General features: G+C 33.1%; 2 protein-coding genes across 4 annotated transcripts; both read right to left on the bottom strand.

Annotated features, from left to right (window-relative positions):
- Positions 1–5,329: 5,329 nt before the first annotated feature.
- On the bottom strand, positions 5,330–10,006 carry LOC114169804 (traB domain-containing protein-like). Of its 3 annotated transcripts, none has more exons than XR_003601008.1 (9): positions 9,499–10,006; positions 9,240–9,287; positions 9,029–9,088; positions 8,274–8,363; positions 8,065–8,169; positions 7,201–7,314; positions 7,023–7,078; positions 5,931–6,880; positions 5,330–5,738 (listed from the first exon to the last, which is right to left on the bottom strand). XR_003601008.1 is itself a non-coding variant. In XM_028055117.1 (9 exons), the coding sequence occupies exons 1-9, from the start codon at positions 9,778–9,780 to the stop codon at positions 5,712–5,714; spliced, it is 894 nt and encodes a 297-aa protein (XP_027910918.1). In that variant the 5' UTR covers positions 9,781–10,005; the 3' UTR covers positions 5,388–5,711. The 3 variants fall into 3 exon arrangements, 2 of the variants coding, with proteins under 2 accessions (XP_027910918.1, XP_027910919.1); XM_028055117.1 differs by having other exon boundaries at positions 5,388–5,738; positions 5,931–6,042; positions 9,499–10,005; XM_028055118.1 differs by lacking the exon at positions 5,330–5,738 and having other exon boundaries at positions 5,938–6,042; positions 6,786–6,880.
- A 1,118-nt stretch (positions 10,007–11,124) lies between these two features.
- Positions 11,125–15,710, bottom strand: LOC114169882 (traB domain-containing protein-like). The gene is made up of 9 exons (XM_028055261.1): positions 15,229–15,710; positions 14,925–14,972; positions 14,718–14,777; positions 13,977–14,060; positions 13,759–13,863; positions 12,978–13,091; positions 12,777–12,877; positions 11,700–11,811; positions 11,125–11,505 (listed from the first exon to the last, which is right to left on the bottom strand). The coding sequence occupies exons 1-9, from the start codon at positions 15,676–15,678 to the stop codon at positions 11,377–11,379; spliced, it is 1,203 nt and encodes a 400-aa protein (XP_027911062.1). The 5' UTR covers positions 15,679–15,710; the 3' UTR covers positions 11,125–11,376.
- Between the last annotated feature and the right edge of the window lie 3,655 nt (positions 15,711–19,365).

Raw genomic sequence — 19,365 nt, 5'->3', positions numbered from 1 at the left:
TGTGTGTAAATTGGAGAGGGATTTGATCCCACTTTTATGAATATTCAATCTCCATTGTTTCATTGTTTCGAAACATTATTAAAATATATCATCAAAAAACATATTATTTTATTAACTTTTATAATTTATTTTTTCAATTTTAATAGTAAAAAAATAACAAAATAATTATAACTTATACAAATACCAATTTATATTACTTATTATATAAAGGACAATATGGTAATCTATCTATTATTTCTATTAAAATATTTATTTTTTAATTTATAACATCACTCAAATCACTCACAAAATCTCACAAATTTTACTTTCAAATTTACTCGGTATCACCTCTAAATACCTTAAAAAAGATAACAGACAATTTATTCTCAAATCCACTCAAACTCATTCACTCCCTCTCCCTGAAATCCATCTACCAAGTGAACACAAACATTTGATCTTTTACGCATATTCTGGGAGAGTCCAACGAAGTCACAGGTTTCATTTACCATATAAGTGGTTTCTCATTTATACAACAATATATGAATCGATCACATTTTGTATAACCAAGATATATAATGCATATAAGAGATATTAATTATCATCTGGGTCCTTCAAACTTTAGCATCTTAGATGTTGCTTCCTGCACCCATACAAATTTCTTCATCCACACCATCAGAACAATTAAACCCTAGTAGCATCTTTTATATGAGCATTATACGAGAGGTTTTACCATTGTCATTGTATTCTCCCAAAATCGTATCTTATTCTCACCAACCAACTTCACCAATTGTTTGTCTCTCGTAATCAATTTTCAATGCCTAATTAAGCTTCACTTTAGAAAACAATCTCAAATACTTAATTAATATCCATCATAGATAACAATGTCCAATACTTAAATAACACCCTCCTGAAAACAAAATAAAACTGAGTCATGACTCACTCTCCCATTAAAAACCAGTAACATTAAGAAAAACGGCCACATCAAGTATTTTTTAATAAATTTATTCCCATATTAATATTTTCCATGATATTAGAAATAAATTGAAGAAAATGGACAAATAAAAAACCATTAAACCTTTTTATTTCTAAATTGGAAATTTGAAAACTCGTTTTTCTGCTCACATTAGATTTGGTTAACAATTTGAGAGATAAGTTTAACTCGAATTTTTGAAATAATACTCCAACTATTTCCATTTCTCTCTCTCTCTTTGCATAACTCATGAGTTTTTCGATGAATGAAAAGAAATAAATATTTAATACTTGTTCTATACATATACTTTTGTATTCTTCGTATTATTTTTATTCCCAATATTTATATGCGCAAGAATAAAAAATTGTAATTTCTATCTCCTTGGAAACTATCTAACGAAGTATGTATTAGCGTTGTAATTAACATAATTTCTAAATAAAATTTAGGTTTAATTACACATTTTATTTATATTTTTGTCAAAAATATACTCAAATCTTCTTTTTAGTCTCAATTTAGTTCAAATTTCTAAAAATTTATGCAATTCATTCCAATGTTTTTAAAAATTGATTCAATTTTATTATTTTTGTTAAATTTATTGAAACGATTTTTCACTAAATTTAATATTAGGATTATATTAATTGCATTAACAAAACAAATCATCATTATTAAGGTCTTCAACTTTGATTAAAAATTCTTGATTAGTGTCATGAAATTTAACGAAAAACACGAAATTGCATCATTTTTTCACAGATTAAGACCAACTTGCATCAATTTTCGCAAATCGAAACCAAATTGAGACTGAAAAAAATGAAGAACCAAGTTGACTTTTTTGGATGAAAACATGAGATCAAATAAATAATTAAATCTAAAAATTAAAAAATAAATGTTATTTTTGATACGAGAAAGGATGATTGATGGTTGACTCAAGTGTTGCATGTTTATATTCCTACATCAAGTTGTTGTAGATGACAAGATTCTTATTGCAAAAACTAATAGATAACACGATTCTTATTGCAAACACAGTTGGTTCAACATATGGAACTGTCATAAGATCCTTCATATATGAAAAAAAGAACCAAAACATTGTATGAATTTCAGATGATTAGGGTGAGAAGAATATGCATGTCAATAACAAAACCAAGACACCCTCCAGCAAGAACCCATGGGAAGCAGGTGATAGGTAAATAGAAGCAATATATGAATTAATAAAATTGATAATAAGTATAATAGGACTTACTGATCTCGTTCATGCAACATGATTATGTGACAATTTTATAATAATTGAAATGAGAGTCCTTTTGCTTAATTTAGACTTTGTTTGGATTGAAGAGAGGATAGAAACGATGTATTGTACAATATTTTATTTTGGATTGAGGAAATGGTAGGAAAAAAAAAGAAAATAAAAAGTGAGATCGTTTTAGTTGAGAAAAAGTAAATGAAAAAGTTTGTAATTTATTTGATTGATTTATTGGAATAATTAAAGTATATATTTAGGAAAGAAGAAAGTTATAATTATTTAAATAAATTTAAATTTTTACCTAAAACAAATATTTAAAATATAAACTCAGATAAAACTTAATTTTAAAGTAAAGTTCAAATAAAAATTGTATAATAAAATATTGATGTGAAGTAATTTAGTGTTTCTAAAAGAATATTAAATGAATTGCGTATAAATTCTTAAAAAGTAATTTTAATTTCATAGATTTAAATAAAAATATTAACCTATACAAAATCAAATTTTAAATAATTCTTTAATAATTAATATTTTCTCAAGATATTATTTTTTATTAGTTGAATTTCATCTTTAATACTTAAATATACTACCTATAATTATCGGATAGTAGGTAACTAATACTTAAATGTATATTAGTTATTGGTAAAGATTTTTGTTAAGTGTGTTTTACAAGTTTTATTGGTATATTGTAAAACCTATTTCTTTTTTAATATATGTGCTAGTAAAAAGAAGGTAAAGTCAGTCCAATCTTCCAAAACCCTCTCAACTTCCTCACCACCTTTTCTCTCAACTTTTCTCCCCTTCCTAGCTATTGTTCTCCTTTCTCACTCAACCATTTCATGAGCAGAGACAATTTTTGGAAGTGCTGAGGAGATATCTGCCTTGCGCATCGATAAAAAAACGTGGATAGGGTAAACTACTCTTATCTCAACTCAAAAAGGGGAAAACTAGGTTGTTTTTTGTTTAGGACTCTTTCTCGACAAGTTTAGTATCGTTGAGGTAAGGGAAGCTACGGTTCTTAAAGATTTCGAAATATTTTTTACTTGTTTTAGTCTTGAATCGTATTTTAAAATGTTGATTGATGTTTATATTGTATGGGGAATGAACTACGTGTTGTTTGGATATTTTTTATTTTTATTTTTTTACATGTGTGAGCAGGTGAGAATCTGTTATTTTTGCCTAGGTGAAAAACCTTTAGCCTAAACGAGAATAGTAGAAGACTCACCTTTATTTCTATTCGAATTATTGCTTAAGCGAGAATTCTCGTCCAAGAGAGAACAGTCTCGCCTAAGCGAGAAAGTCTAGCTTAGGCAAGAACTCGCAGATTTACGCTATGCTTTTGTTTGAGTTCTTGTTCAGGCAAGAAGTTTCTAGTTTGAGCGAGAAGACCCTATCGATTGAACGAGAACTTCTAGTCTAAGCAAGAATGGTGTAGATTTGTTTTAATCCTCTGACTGAATTTGTGTTGATTGAATTCCCTTCTAAAAAAGCACGAAGTGAGGCTATGCATGTATAATGCAATACTTATGAGGCTGGACTCGATGTGTGGCATGAGATAACATGTGAATCATGTGAGGGTTTCATGGAGAACTTTCTTTAGTAGTAATATAGTGTCTGTAGTGACTTATGGATTTAAGTAAGGTTACATCCTAACACTCTAATGATCATTCAAAATAATATAGAGTAGAATGGTTTATGTAGTGAGAGTAGCAGGAGGTCCTAAGGCAAGATAATGGCCTTAGATGATCATGGATTTATCTTGTGTGTGGTAGGGTGAAACTTATTGGCAATGACTCTGCAGAGCAGTAGAGACCACCACAAGTGCATGTAATGTATATGGATAATCGAGTTAGAGAGTCTTCTATTGTTTACTATCACATGTTACTTGTGTTTCCTAACTTGTTTATTTATCTGTTAAATTATTTTCACTAGCTTACCCTTCTTTTGTGTTATACTTTCTTGTTGTGTTTTCTTTTGCAATGATCACCAATGTTGGTGTGAGTAGATGAGGAGATATCTGTTGATCATCGGGATGGTAAAGACGTTGCTGTCTAGAGTAGACGATTTAGATATATGCTTTTTTTTCTGAGCATCTTTTAAAGAACTTGTCTTATGTCTTCTATGCTCTGTTAAGCAATCTTTTACAAAACTTTTATGTCTTAGTATGTTTATTGGATTGTTATGCATCCATGGTCCTTATGTTTATCTAGTATATTTTGAATAACTCTAATGGTTGATTCTAGTATACTTCTTGTCTTTTGCTCTATTATATTATATCATGTGATATTTTATTTATTAGAAGTTTTTTATTAAATGGAATGTCACATATATTGTTCTTCAGCAACAATAAATGTACATGTTAAATCAAATAGTCTATTGAAATTATTTATTTGATAATTTTACAATAATTGAAATGAGTCTTTTTGCTTAGTTTTTAGACTTTGTTTGGATGGGAGTGAGGATAGAAACGATATGTTGTACGTGTAGAAAAAAGAAAACAAAAAAAAATGAAAAGTAATTGATTTAACCGATTAATAAAATAAATCTAACTATATATTAATATTTTTAGAAAAGTTTATCAAATAATTCAAGTTCAAATAAAATTGTATGATAAAATATTGATTAAATTTAATCTTTCTAAAATAAATTTGTATTAATCGCATATAAATTAAAAAAAAACAATTTTTTAAATATTATTTTAATTCCATAGATTTAATGGTTAATATTTTAAATATGTATAAAATCAATTTTTAAATAATTTTTCAATAGTTAATATTTCTGTCGCTAAAGATATTATTTTTATTACTTGATTCTTTTCTTTAACACTCAAGAAAAAAAAATACTATCAATAAATATTAATTAAAGGATTATAGATATGAGCATGTTAAAAATATCATGATATTAATACCCACTTTATCAACTAGTAAATAATAAAAAAATATTTGTATTTATTATCTGCAAACGTTCATTAAAAGTATTTACCTAATATTCGTTGCAAAATTTACGTACATTTATAATCCTAATCTATCTTTTCACTCACTTTACCGCTGTTGCATGACCTCTTTCTTAGCATGCTTGGGTGGAGGAAAAATATTGGTTGATATCAATAACTACCAATTCACAACCTAGAAGTAAAATGGCCATAATTAAAATGAACTTTTGTATTTATAAAAAAAAGAAAAAAAAAATTAAAAGATAGTGAAGTATCCATGAATGGAAGTGAGGATGTGTTGATGAATTTAGTGTTAACAGTTTTATCATCTCCATTCATCTAATTACATCAAAAGCTTAAATGAAAACCATCCTTTCCCATCGGTAATCGCATTGAGCTTGGAATTTGATTTTCTAGGCAAAGCTTAAAGAAAATAGTTATTCTTGATACGAAAATAGGATTATATAGCATACGTGAACTGTAACACATTTCAATTCCTAAACCCACGTTCAGTTCAGGATGACAGCATCTCCTACGAAAGTTATTTTATGGATGAAGATAGATGCATGATGTCAGATTCTTATTGTAGATATAGCTCATGGCACTGTCATAAGATCCTCCATCTGAAAAGAAAAACGAGGTGAATTGAAGAAAATTTGACAATGAATAATAAAAGCATAATTGGATGACTTTGGAAAGATATTGCAAAATACAGGAAGAAAATCCATTTCAGACCACTTATACATTTATGTGATAAAAATACTTCTAAATAGCCGATTACTATATATCATACAAATAACTAAATGTTCACCCACCACTACAGGTTGCTTCCAATGCTTCTTTATTCCCTGTAGATGAGCCTCTCCAACAACAGCAACAACTGAGCTATTTTCCCTCGCCACTTTTAATAATGTGGAGGACATGTACCTGGATGTACTCAAATCATGTAAAATTTATAAACTCAATTATAAATAAACTTTTGACGCAGAAAATGGTCAATTGAACGTGTAGTCACCCTCGATGCTACCCTTTGTAGTACTACAAAGTTTAAAATTCATTTGCAGTCTCTCCACACCACATGGTCTAATTTTAACCAAATATCCTCCACACCACCCGTGAGCAGAGTATACCACTATTTCAGACAATTATGGCCAAGTTTCATTTTATTCAAGTTGGATAACGTTCTTCTTTATCATACATATAGTTCCGATTTCTGAGCACAAGAGATAGAGGAAAGTTGTTTGCACTAATTTCTTCACTAATATGCATATAGTCTATAATCATAGATAATGACAACATTTTTTTTGGAAAATAGTTTTATCCCCTTGTGATGCTAAGGACTAAAATATACTGTAGATGGTATCTGTTAAGAGGCATATCATTTAGCTCACCAGAAAGCTCCGGTGCTACATAGCCCCCCTGTAAAATTTCTTCAAAATATAAAATATTTTATAATTTTGTTTTTTAAATTTCACTTCTAATGCATGGCCTCCCTTAAACATTAATAATATTCTTCTCTCATCTAAATCCACCATTCCCTGGTTTACTACTTGAAAGGCATATATAGATAGTATTCCCAGAAAATAATCTCCAAAATATGATTGACTAGAAGGTTTCCCATATCCTACGATCTGAGACAAAAAAAGGCACTTGGGGTAAAAGGTCCATGCCTCCATCGTATTGAATTTCAGATCATTTGGGTGACTAGAATATGCACAAGATGTCAATACCAGAACCATATCCAAGACACCCTCCACCAAGAACCCTGTGTTAAATGGTAACATAATGGTGTGAGTCGTGTGACAAGTGTTAACTGAAGCATTCTCGAAAGTGTATGGGAAGCAGGTGACATGTAATAGAAGCAATAAGTGAAACAGTAAATTGATATTAAGTGCAACGCAACTTACTGATCCCGTTCATGCACAAGAGTCTCCATTAAAGTTGGAAACTCCTTATTCATTTCCTGTATAATCAGAGTTAGCATGTCAGCTGAAGAAAGCAAACCCAAGTTAGGATATAGACAAGAAATTCAAAGCACAAACACTATTAGATCTATAACTCGTACATGAGGATTATGAAATTTACCTTTTTCTTAAAACCACCAGAGATGGGAAAATGTTGTCGACAGAAAAGTTTAAAATATAACAATTTAAGTATATACCAAAGTGGCATCTTACTCCATGTTCTCCTGAGTGTAATCTGTCTCCATCGAAATCATAACCCATTAATACAAAAGGCTCTTCAATCCAGTTAAACCAAGTTGAAAGCTCACATCATAAAATAGTACATGATGAACATATTGACCTAATTTAGAACAGGCCCAAAGTTCTCCCATGCATATAGAAACAATTTAAAAGAGTAATTAATATGCATTAAACCTTTTACAGTAAGTATTTTTAATTGATCAAGGACTCCAGCCAGAAAAAAAAAAGTTTTATCACATAGAATAGATGACTTAGAGGTAAGTTTGAGGAATGTTGTTATGTTACATAGTTGTCATGGGTTCTAGTCACTATAACAACAAATTTACTTTTCTTTCCTTTTCTAAGGAGTATTCTGACTTGCAAATTTGCTAGCAAAATGAGATATGGAACTTCTTCATAACATACAGAATGCCCCTGTTTGGAAATTGAGTTATTTTCCAGACACTGAATATTCTACAAGGCCTTTTAGCCATGATACAACATGAATATACTCTCAAGAACTGCAAAAGTCCAAGATATTCTAATGAATAATGCATTACTATATACTTGCAATACTAAAAATTTAACTTCAAGAGAAAAGCATACAAAATATTCCTCTGTTTAACACACTGGCTTAATGTAATGAATAATACTATTATGCGAGCAACACATTCAAGTACATTCTTTATTATTCAGAGGAATATTTTACATCATAGAGTTGAAATTTTCTCCGCATTCAACATATTAGAATGAAAACTCATCTCACATGTATAGGGCGATCACCAAGTATCACTTTGGCGCCATACTTGATGGCTTCTTGATATGCCACACGAAACTCATTTCCAGGAAGGACATCAAGCTCACTAGCTCTCTGTCAGAAACTTAAGGAGTAAATTACAAGATATTTATTGAACGTTCAGAGAGTGATAATTGAAAACCTATTAAAGGATGAGACATGATTGTCAATAAACCTGCCTTGGCACAGCACCAGCCATAAAGTACTTCAAACATGTGATGTTTTCTCTTCAACATTGTAACCATTTCTTCGTCAGTGGGTACGTGTATCTGAAAGAATAAAAAAGTAATAATCATACAAACAAACAACTGAATGAGAACCAGATTAATATGATGGAATCGAAGAAGTTAGTTACTAGATTTGAATAAGACAAGTGGAAAATTAAACAACAACAATTACAATTATCATTTCATTGCTTTAACAGATGATTATTTTCTCCTAAGAAAAAGGAAAATAAACTAAGCTATTCACAAGTTGAAAGCAAAAAAGGTTGAAATCATCAAGGTAAAATGAACTTCTATGCGTGTTTCGTCCTTCAGTGAAACATCACGTAAGCCATTCAATTATTCAGCCATCTGATACTTTATCTTTCAAACAATCTCCTCATCTAATATGGAACAAAAGAATGCCGGCACTCCCTGCAAATTGGAATTTGGAATAGAGAAATATTTCCTCTGACTTTGCAACTTATGTATTTAAATTACAAATTGGGCTGGTAACGGGGTAAGGCTGATAGTCTTAGAAATTGGACTTAGGGTCTCACTCAACCAAACCATGTGGAATTAAACCACAAAACTTCCAAGTTAAAATTACGGTAACTACCAAAAGATGTCAAAGTTGGTAGGCTAGGCGTGACAAGGCAATAATTTAACAGACCAAACTACAAAGGAAATGATACAATAATTACAAAACAATAATTTTAAAGGATAAAAACCTTGAGATTTTTACGGGTAAGAATTGAAGCACGACTGGAGCACAACTCTAGGAAGACAACCTGCAACAAACAAAAATGCCGACCACAGGGTTTCATCATTGAAAATCCAAAATGTCAGGAAGGGACATCATGAAACTAAGAGCCACCAATTAAGCAAGTCAATGATCAATCAATCAGCCAAGCATTAGTAAGTTCAAAAGAGAAGCAGAACCTGCGGTTTCAGAAATTTCACTATAGCCTGAGCTTCTCTGCTTGATTCCTGCAATAAAATTAGGCATACATTTTACAATCTCAGCACTTCACCAACTAACTGTACTTATTATTAAAAAGCAACTAGAATTGATAGATGAAGTAAAAACACGGTCATACATCTCTTACAAAATGACACTAACAGTTCCGATAGAAACAAATACAGAATAGAATAAAATAAAATAAAATAAAACCTGATTCCGAACGACCAGAACCAATACCTTAGAGACATGAGAGGTTCCGAGCAAGTAAACGTGGCAGACGCCGCCTTCGGCTGAAGACTCACACGAGAGGACGGTCACGTTTCTGGATAGATCCTCCGGGAGCCTGATCGGGTGGTGGGAGAAGGCGGAGGTATCGGTGGAGAATTGGAGGGAAGATAGGGTTTGGGAACAAGAAATTGGGGGCGCGAGGAGAGATTTAGGGCGATGAATGAAGGGCGTGACTGGGACGAGTTGACTGCGAGTGCGAGTGATGAAGTGAGTCATAAGGTGTTGAAACATGATGCAGAGAATTTGATGTTGAAATGAGAGGTATGGAACGATCAATGAAGGGTGCGTGGGTGGCAGTACGAGTGCGAGTGCGATTGCGGAAGAGAGCCATTAGCAGTGCAGGTGAGACGGAAGTTATTAGATATTTTGAATAAAACTCTAGCTGTTGCTACTATAGAGGGGAGGTTGTTAGTTTGAATAAGTTTTTAGTCTCTTTCCGTAATGTCTGACATAATAAGAAAGATAGAGAGATGTCTTTCTATTTATACACGGATCCCTCCAAAGACTTGTTACTAACTAATTATTTTTTCTTCGATACAATACAAAGCATAATTGCAGTAGGATCAAAGCACAGTACCAAAAGCGTGTTAGTGAGTTACATGGTTCCTTAGTGAGTTATATGTTTCTTATTTTTGTGAACAGTGATAATTTGAACAAGTTATATGTTATTAGGAAGTAGTTGGCCAAGGCAGTTTTTATTTTTCAGTTTCTTTATTGTTGTGTAAGGTTATATATTTGTCACGTTTGTTCATTCAATAAAACAGAGAGTGATAATTCCTTCTTTTCACATTTTATGTTTTACGCAATATTCTGTGAGAGTACAACAAAAACACAGGTTTCATTTACCAATCATATTAATCAATCTCACCTTGTATAACCAGATTATAAGAGAGATTATTTATCATCTCGGTCCTCAAAACTTTTAGTATCTTTTATACGAGAATTATACGAGAGGCTAAATATCTCACCGATCAACTTCACCGATTGTTTGTCTCTCATAATTAATTTTCGGTGCCTAATTAATTCTCTCTTCAGAAAACAATCTCAAATTGTTAAGTAATATCCATTACAAAGAACAATGTCCAATTCTCAAATAATATCCTTCTCAAAACAATATCAAATAGATTAGAAATAAGGTAACAATAAGAAAAAGGACCACATTCATTATTTTTTTCATAAATTTAGTGCGAAATTGATATTTTCAATGAAGTTAGAAATAAATTGAAAAAGAAAATATTAAACCTTTTTTATAAATTAGAAATTCGAAAATTCGAGATTTTGCCCGCAATAAATTTGGTTATAATCTGTGAGATAAGTTTAACTCAAATTTTGGAAAGATTACTCCACCTATTTTCATTTATCTATCTCTCTCCTTTCATAATTTGAGTTCTCTAATGAATGAAAAGAAATAAATATATTATATAATATTTCAATTCTCTGTTTCCATTTTACTTGACGTTCTTGACAATAAAATTGTTAATCATTTAATACTTGTTCGGTACATATACTTTTGTATTCTACGAAATATTATTTAGAATCACTACTGTTTATTACCAACAGTTATATGCGCATGAATAAAAATTTGTAATTAGACCATTTTCTATCTCCCTTGGATTCCTGTTAAAATGGAACTATCTGACTGAGTATATGTATTAGTGTTGTAATTAACATGATTTCTATGTAAAAGTTCAACAAGAATTGTTATTCTTCATCCGAAAAAAGGGCTAAATAGCTTCTGCATCAACTTTGTTGATGGTTGACTCAACTGTTGCATGTTTCAATTCCTACATCAACATTGTTGTGGATGCGGCATCTCTTATAGGAAAGTTATTTCTTGCATGAAAGATAGATTCCTGATATAATGGCCACGCCAGCCACGGCAACACCAACCGATGCCACGATTCTTATTGCAGATACAGCTGGTTCAACAGATGGAACTGTCATGAGATCCTTCATCTGCTAACAGAAAACGTTGTGAATTGAAGTAAGAAAATCTGACAATGAATAACAAAAGCATAACTATATGATTTTGGAAAGATATTGCAATATAAGGGGAAAAATCCGGTTCATATGACTGGTTATACAATTTTGTGATAAAAATACTTATAAATTGCCGATTATACCACACAAATAATTAAATGTTCACCCACCACGACAGGTTGCTTCCAATGCTTCTTTATTCCCTGTAAATGACCCTTTCCAACAACAGCAACAACTGAGCTATTTTCACTCGCCACTTTTAATAATGTGGAGGACATGTACCTGGATGGATGAAAGTCAAATCATGTAAAACTTACAGCAAACGGTCTATTGAACGGGCAGTCACCCTCGATGCAACCGTTTACTCAGTCAGTCTCTCCTCACCACATGGTCTAGTTTTAACTAAATATTGGGGGAAGCGACTGCACGTTTGTAGAGATTACAAGTACATTCTAGTTATCAAAAACATGAAAGGCATACCAAAGTTTTTATATTAACACCACCAGAGGACAGAGCATAGAATTATGGCCATGTCTTATTTTATTCAAGTTGGATCATGTTCTTACTAAAACATGTAATTCCGACTTCTGAGAATGAGATAAAAGAAAGTCATATGCACTAATTCTTCAATGATATGCATATTGTCCATAATCATAGATAATGAGAATATTTCTCCCGAGAATGGTTGATCCCTGACGATGCTAGGGACGATAATATACTGTAGATCATATCTGTTAAGAGGCATATCATTTAGCTCAACAGAATGCTCTGGTGCCAAATAGCCCCCACTAGAATTTCTTCAAAATATAAAATATTGCAAAAAAATTGTTTCGTAATTTTCACTTCTAATGCATGGCCTCACACAAACATTAATGATATTATACTCTCATCTAGCTCCACCACTGCCAGTTGTACTACTACTTGAAAGGCATATAGATAGTATCCCCTGAAAAGAATCTCCAAAATATGATTCATTAAAAGGTTTCTCATATTCTAGGCAAAAAAAGCACTCAGGGTAAAAGGTCCATGCCTCCATGGTATTGAATTTCAGATCATCAGGGTGACAAGAATATGCATGTCAATAACAGAACCAAGACACCCTCCAATAAGAACCCCTGTGCTAAATGGTAACATAGTGGGGCGAAAAGTGTTAACCAAAGCATCTCTATAGAGTACGGGAAGCAGGTGACAAGTAATAGAAGCAATAAATGAATGAATAAATTGATATTAAGTGCAATGCTACTTACTGATCTCGTTCATGCACAAGAGTCTCCATTAAAGTTGGGAACTCCTTACTCATTTCCTGTATAACCAGAGTTAGCATGTCACTGTCATCCATTTCCTTCAGCTGAAGAAAGCAAACCCAAGTTAGGATATAGACAAGAACTAAATAGAACAAACACTAACATTCAAACTTATCACTAGTACATGAGGATTATAAAATTTACCATCTTGTTAAGATCATCAGAGCTGGGTAAAAAAACTGCCTGGAAAAGTAAAGAGTATAACAGTTTTGTTTTATGCCAAAGTGGCATCTTACTCCATGTTCTCCTTAATGTAATCTGTATCAATGAAAATCAGAATCCATTAATACACAAAAAAGAGGCTCTTCATGCCAATTAAACCAAGTTGAAAGCTCACATAATAAAATAGTACATGTTGAACATATTAATCTAATTTAGAACATGCCAGTATTTCTCCCATGCTTATAGAAATAATTTGAAAGTGTAATGAATAGCCATTGAACCTTTTCCAGCAAGTATTTTTAATAGATTCAGGACTCCAGAAAAAATAAAGGTTTTTCTCCAATATAATGAACATGTTAGCGGTAAGCTTGGAGAATGCTGCTGTGTTACATAGTGGTCATGGGTTCTAGGCATTGGAAGAAGGGTATTCTAATTTACAAATATGCTGGAAAAATGAGATAAGGAACTTCTTTATAACACAGAATCTCCCCTGTTTGGACAAAATGAATACAGAGTTACTTTCCAGTCACTCAATATACTACAAGGCTTTCTAGTGATTATGCAACATGAATTTATTCTCAAGAACACCAGAGTCCAAGATATTGTAATGAATAATTCATTACAATATAATTGCAATTCTATAAATTTAACTTTTAGAAATAAGTGTAAAAAACATGACTCTTTATTATTCAGAGATATTTTACATCAATAGAGTATAAAGTTTCTCTGCCTCCAACATATTAAAATGAAAAACTCATCCCACCTGTACAGGCCGATCACCAAGTATCACTCTGCCACCATACTTGATGGCTTCTTCATATGCCACACGAAACTCAGAGCCAGGAAAGACCTCAAGTTTACTAGCAATCTGTCCAAAACTTAATAGCAGGATATATGAGAAACATAGCATTATTGGATAATGAAAGATAGACGATTGAAAGCCTATAAAAGGATGATAGATATGGTTGCCTAGAAACCTGCCTTGGCAAGGAACCAGCCATAAAGCACTTCAAACATGTTATGTTTTTTCTTCAACATTGTAACCATTTCTCCCACAGTGGGTACCTGGAAGAAGCAAAGTCAATAATCATACAAACAACTGAAGGAGAACCAGATTAATATGATAGAATCAACCAAATTAGTTGACGGTATGTTTGGAGAAGGCATGTGGAAAATTGAACAACAATAATTACAATTATAAGTTTATTTCTTTAAGAGATGATTGTTTTCTACTTTAAGAAAAAGGAAAAACAAACTAAACTATTCGTAAGTTGACAGCTAAAAGGTTTAAATCATCAAGGTAAAATGAGTTTCTATGTGTGTTTCGTCCTTCAGTGAAACACCAAGTAAGCCATACAATTACACAGCCAGATACTTTATCTTTCGAGCAATCCACTCATCTAATATGGAACTAAAGAATGCCGCCACACCCTACAAATTGGAACATCAAATACATCACATCACTTGCAACTTCCGCACATAAGTTACCAATTATAGTGGTCAGAGGGACAGGTTGATACTCTTAGAAATTGGATTTAGGGTCTCACTAAACCCTACCATGCGGGATTAAACCATAAAACCTTCCAAGTTAAAATTACGACAACTCCCAAAAGTGGTCAAAGTTGGGAGGCTAGCCGTGACAACAATTAAGCCACTTTCCAACAATTAACGGACTAAAGGACAAAGGGAATGTACAAAACAACAATTTAAAAGGATAGAAACCTTGAGATTTTGAAGGGTAAGCACAGCAACACGACTGGAGCACAACTCTAGGAAGACAGCCTGTAACAAAACAAAGGTCGGCCACAGGTTTACATCACTAAAAATCAAAAAATTCAAGGGGCATCATGAAATCAAGAGCAAGCAATCATGCAACTGAAGGATCAATCCATCAGCCAAGTATTAGTAAGTTCAAAAGAGAAACAAAACCTGCGGTTTAAGAAAATTCACTATAGCTTGAACTTCTCTGCTTGATTCCTACACAAAATTCAGCGTCAATTTTAAACTCCGAGCAATTCAACAACTGTACTTCTTATTACAACTACTAGAATTGATACGATGAAGTAAAATACGGTCACGCATCCTCTGTAAAAATGACTAACAGTTCCGATTGAAACAAATAGAGAATAAAATAAAATAAAACAATCCCTAATCATTCGCTCTCGTTGAACATAGTGACAATGTACAGCATAACGAAACCTAAAACCTGATTCTGAACGACCCGAACCAATACCTCAGAGACATGAGCGGTTCCGACCAAGTAAACGTCGCAGACACCGCCTTCGGCGGCAGACTCACACGAGAGGACGAGAACGTTTCTGGATAGCTCCTCTGGGAGAGTGACCTGACGGCGATCGGAATCCGGCGCGTCATCCGACGCAGAGGGAGCAGCGTCGGCGTCGGAAGGCTCGTCAATTCGAACCATGCTCTCAGACAGACTCTCCATCTTCAGATCCGGGACGTGGACGAAGTCCTCGCCCGAGGCGGCGGATTCCGGCGGTTGCGCGTCCATCGCCGGGCGAAGTGGAGAGTGCGTTCGGCAGTGGGCGAGGGCGGAGGTTTTGGTAGAGAATTGGGGGAAAGAGAGGGTTTGGAAACAAGAAATTGATGTTGCGAGGAGATGTTTGGAGTGATGAATGAAGGGCGTGACTCGGACGAGTTGAGGAGTGACGAAGTGAGTCATAAGCTGTTGAAACGTTATTGCGGTTTGTGTGTAGAGTGTCAGAAATGAGAATAGTGTGTGCGTTACAGTGTGGGCCCCTTTCTCCCTGCAGGTTATTCCAAAAGCAATTTAATTACTCATTTTTAGTTTAATTAAACAAATTTTAATTTTTTACTCCGAAGAAAATTATTTATAAATTAAAAAAAGTTTGCTATTTTTTTCATCAGATATTTTCTAGTGTAAAAAATTGTGTACACAGAATAAATGTTAACTTAAAATTTTGGAGACATTTTCTCTCTCTAATATAATCAACTTTATAATTCAGATTTTTATTCTATTTTTGTCTGCCAGTTGCCTATAAATCAAAAGTGATAACAAGGCAAAGGTAGTTTGGATTGCGAACTAATCAGATTTGAACATAAAAAAGTAATCAATTGTTTCCAAATTTATTAAAGGCTTAACCCTACGTACATGTAAGTGTGAGATGATTAGATTTTGTCATCGTGAGTCATGACACTGTCTTTAATTGTTTTTATGCCGAAAGTTATAATTATTAGAGTGTGGATTTTTATTGTTTTTTTTTATGTTATTAAAAAAACTCAACAGAAAAACTCAACTCCAGTTATTATATATTTCAAATTTAAATTTTTACATGAAACATCTATACTTTGTTTACCAGTTTTCTCGTGTTAAAAGTTGTGTAGTATTCCTACAATTTTATTATTTAATTTACTAAATAATTCCAAGATGAATCGAGTTTTATTTTTTTTAAGTAATATTGAGTGAGTATAAAAAGTATAAAGATGAAATTTTTTTAATTAAAAGAAATATAATAAAAATTAAAATTACTTTATTTTTTATTAGTAATTGTATTTTCTATTTTTAATTATTTGTTATTATAAAAAATATCTAATTAATAAATGTGGAATAATTATGCAAATCATATTTTAGAACATATAATATTTTCACAACGTAATTGTATATGTACAACATAATTGATTAGGTTACAACAAATTTCATTTTAGTTTCTCGAGGATAAAAATAGAAATTAGTTAAATTTGAGACTTTTTCTTTAAATATTAGTACATCTCTTCATCCTACTTCTCCTTCCTTCTTTGTAACGATAGGCCCTAATATAATTACAACATAATTAAAGATTAATATATATATATATATATATATATATATATATATATATATATACCGATGTATAATCTATAACTATATATAAAGGGGATTCCCTCTTTTGTGTCCACATTTCATAATTCCAATTTTACCCTTTACAATTTAATTATTTATTAAATTTTTAAAAATTAACGGTTAATTTTACAAGTTTTTATAAAACTATTTATTTATCTCCTTTTTCTTTTTTCTCATACTATTCATCAACAATTATTTTTTTCATATTTTTTCCATACATTTCACTTTAATTTTTATAAATATACTTTTATTTTGTTCATTAACTTAATAACATTACAATATCATCAATTATAAATATAATTCGAAAAATGCGTACACGCAGGCGCGATAGCGCCTGTGTTTACACTAGTTATATATAAAGAGAATTTAACTTTTTTTTATACTTATATATAGATGATTCTTTCTCTAGTGTATATATTTCATAATTTTAGTTTTGCTCTTTATGATATTGTTAACTGAATTGTTAATAGTAACGATTATATTGAATTATTTTTTTAAAAACTATTGTAATGTACAAATGCTTATCGATCTACTCCTACAAAAGTTTGAGCTAGGAAAGGGGGTGGGCCTAGTTGCAGCACTCCCAACCTCTCCTACTAAGCTCGAGCCGACATCGAGGAGAAGGTAGTTATTAGGTGGGTATTTTTCTTTTCTGTTATGGAATATTTTTGAGGTCCCAATTTAGGGGGAAATATCTCTCTATAATCAAAGATTCGTTGCGCTTTGTATATGTTTTTTAATATAAATAAATAGTAGGCCCCTTTGGCCAAAGGAAGATGACCTTTTTAGCCTTAGTACTTTTTTGTTATTCAGGTTATAAGGAAAAGTTGAATCATTATTCATTATGGAAGGGGATCTTCATCTCCAGTCTAGAACAATTGGCGTCCATTGTGGGGTCTTCGTGAAACCTGATCCCAAAGCATCTCTTACAAAGATCTCATGGCCATAAGGTCTACCTAGGACATGAGCATGGATGGGACTGCTATCCAACAGGTCATGCAGGGCATAAAGAACCTAAGGAAAGAGAATGAGGCTATCCACCAAAGGACGAAGGAAGATAATGCTAAGGTCGAGGCCGACTAGGCACAACTGCAAAGGGAGATTGAGGCGGGAAATCAAAAAGGAGAGAGCTTAGGTTAGGGTTGAACGTGAACAACTCCAGCAACAAGTCAAGCAAGAGTTCGAGCAGTTAAGAAAGGAAGTAAAGGAATCTCGCCAACGCTTGGGCGAGGCTCTTCGCCAACAAGAGCTGCTCCAAAAAACCAACAAGGAGATAAGGTGGTGAATGCACGATCATCAAGGGGAAAGGGTGAACTCATGACCCACACATAAGTTGCAACGAAAGTCATCCATTCTCGCCTAGGTCATGGAAAAAGCCACATAACTTCGTATTGCCAAAGGTCTCCTCCTTCTCAGGGGAGTCAGACCCTAAGATACACTTGAAGCCTTTCCGGGCCCAAATGTTGATCGCAGGAGGAAGTGATGTTGTCTATTGCAAAAATGTTTGCATAGTCTTTAGCAGACTCAAATGTTCCTATAATGGTTTGCGACAATCCGGGCAAAGTCCTTAGAGATGGCAGATATGTTCAACGTCAAGCAGAGAATTGACGAGCCACTCAAAATCTTTCTGAATCGATTATGCAATCTTAGCATGAGATTAGTAGAACCAAACGAGGGAATGTTGGTGAGAGCATTCGTGAAGGGACTACGGGCGAATTCTTTTAGTGAATCTCTTCTCAAATCCCCGACTCGGACTCTAGCCAAGCTATGAAGGAGGAAACTGCAGCGGAAAAGGGTATAAGAGAAGTGCATGATAGCAGAGGTGAGAAACCACAAGGAAACCAGAAGTCATAGGCTAGACAACGCCAAGAAGGATTGAACGAAGGTACACTCCTTATATTGCACAAAAGAAGGAGGGGGAAAGGAAGCCTAGGTTAAAGTGCCCCACCTTCATATCCTCAAGGGCAGCGTTCTTGGACGAGGAGGAGGTCACAAGACTTTTGCATTTTCCCCAGCCGACGAACAAGATTCTTGTGGAAAGTCAAAAACCACTTCACTAAAGGCTCGTCATAAATCTAAGCTACAATAGTGAGGGCTTGTGAAAATTCGAAAACCACCTCATTAAGGGCTCGTCATAAATCCAAGTTATAATAGTGAAGGCTCGTGAAAAGTGAAAAACCACCTCACTGAGGACTCGTCATAAATCTAAGCTACCATAATGAGTGAGGGCTCGTGGAAAGTCAAAAACCATGTCATTGAGGGCTCATCATAAATACGAGCTACCAGAGTGAATGAGGGCTCGTGGAAAGTCAAAAACCTCCTCATTGAGAACTTGTCATAAATCTGAGCAACGATAATGATAGCTTGTGGAAAGCCAAAAACCACCTCATTAAGGGCTTATCATAAATCTAAGCTACCATAGGGAGGGATCATTCAAAGGACCCATCATAAAACTAGGCTACCATGACAACCTCTCATAGTAGCTTTCTGCAAGCTCGAGCTTGGAGG

The sequence above is a fragment of the Vigna unguiculata genome, chromosome 11 (assembly GCF_004118075.2).
Source record: "Vigna unguiculata cultivar IT97K-499-35 chromosome 11, ASM411807v1, whole genome shotgun sequence".
In the NCBI taxonomy this organism is placed as follows: domain Eukaryota; kingdom Viridiplantae; phylum Streptophyta; class Magnoliopsida; order Fabales; family Fabaceae; genus Vigna; species Vigna unguiculata.
The sequence above is the reverse complement of the archived record's forward strand: the minus strand, read 5'-3'. Positions and strand labels throughout refer to the sequence as shown.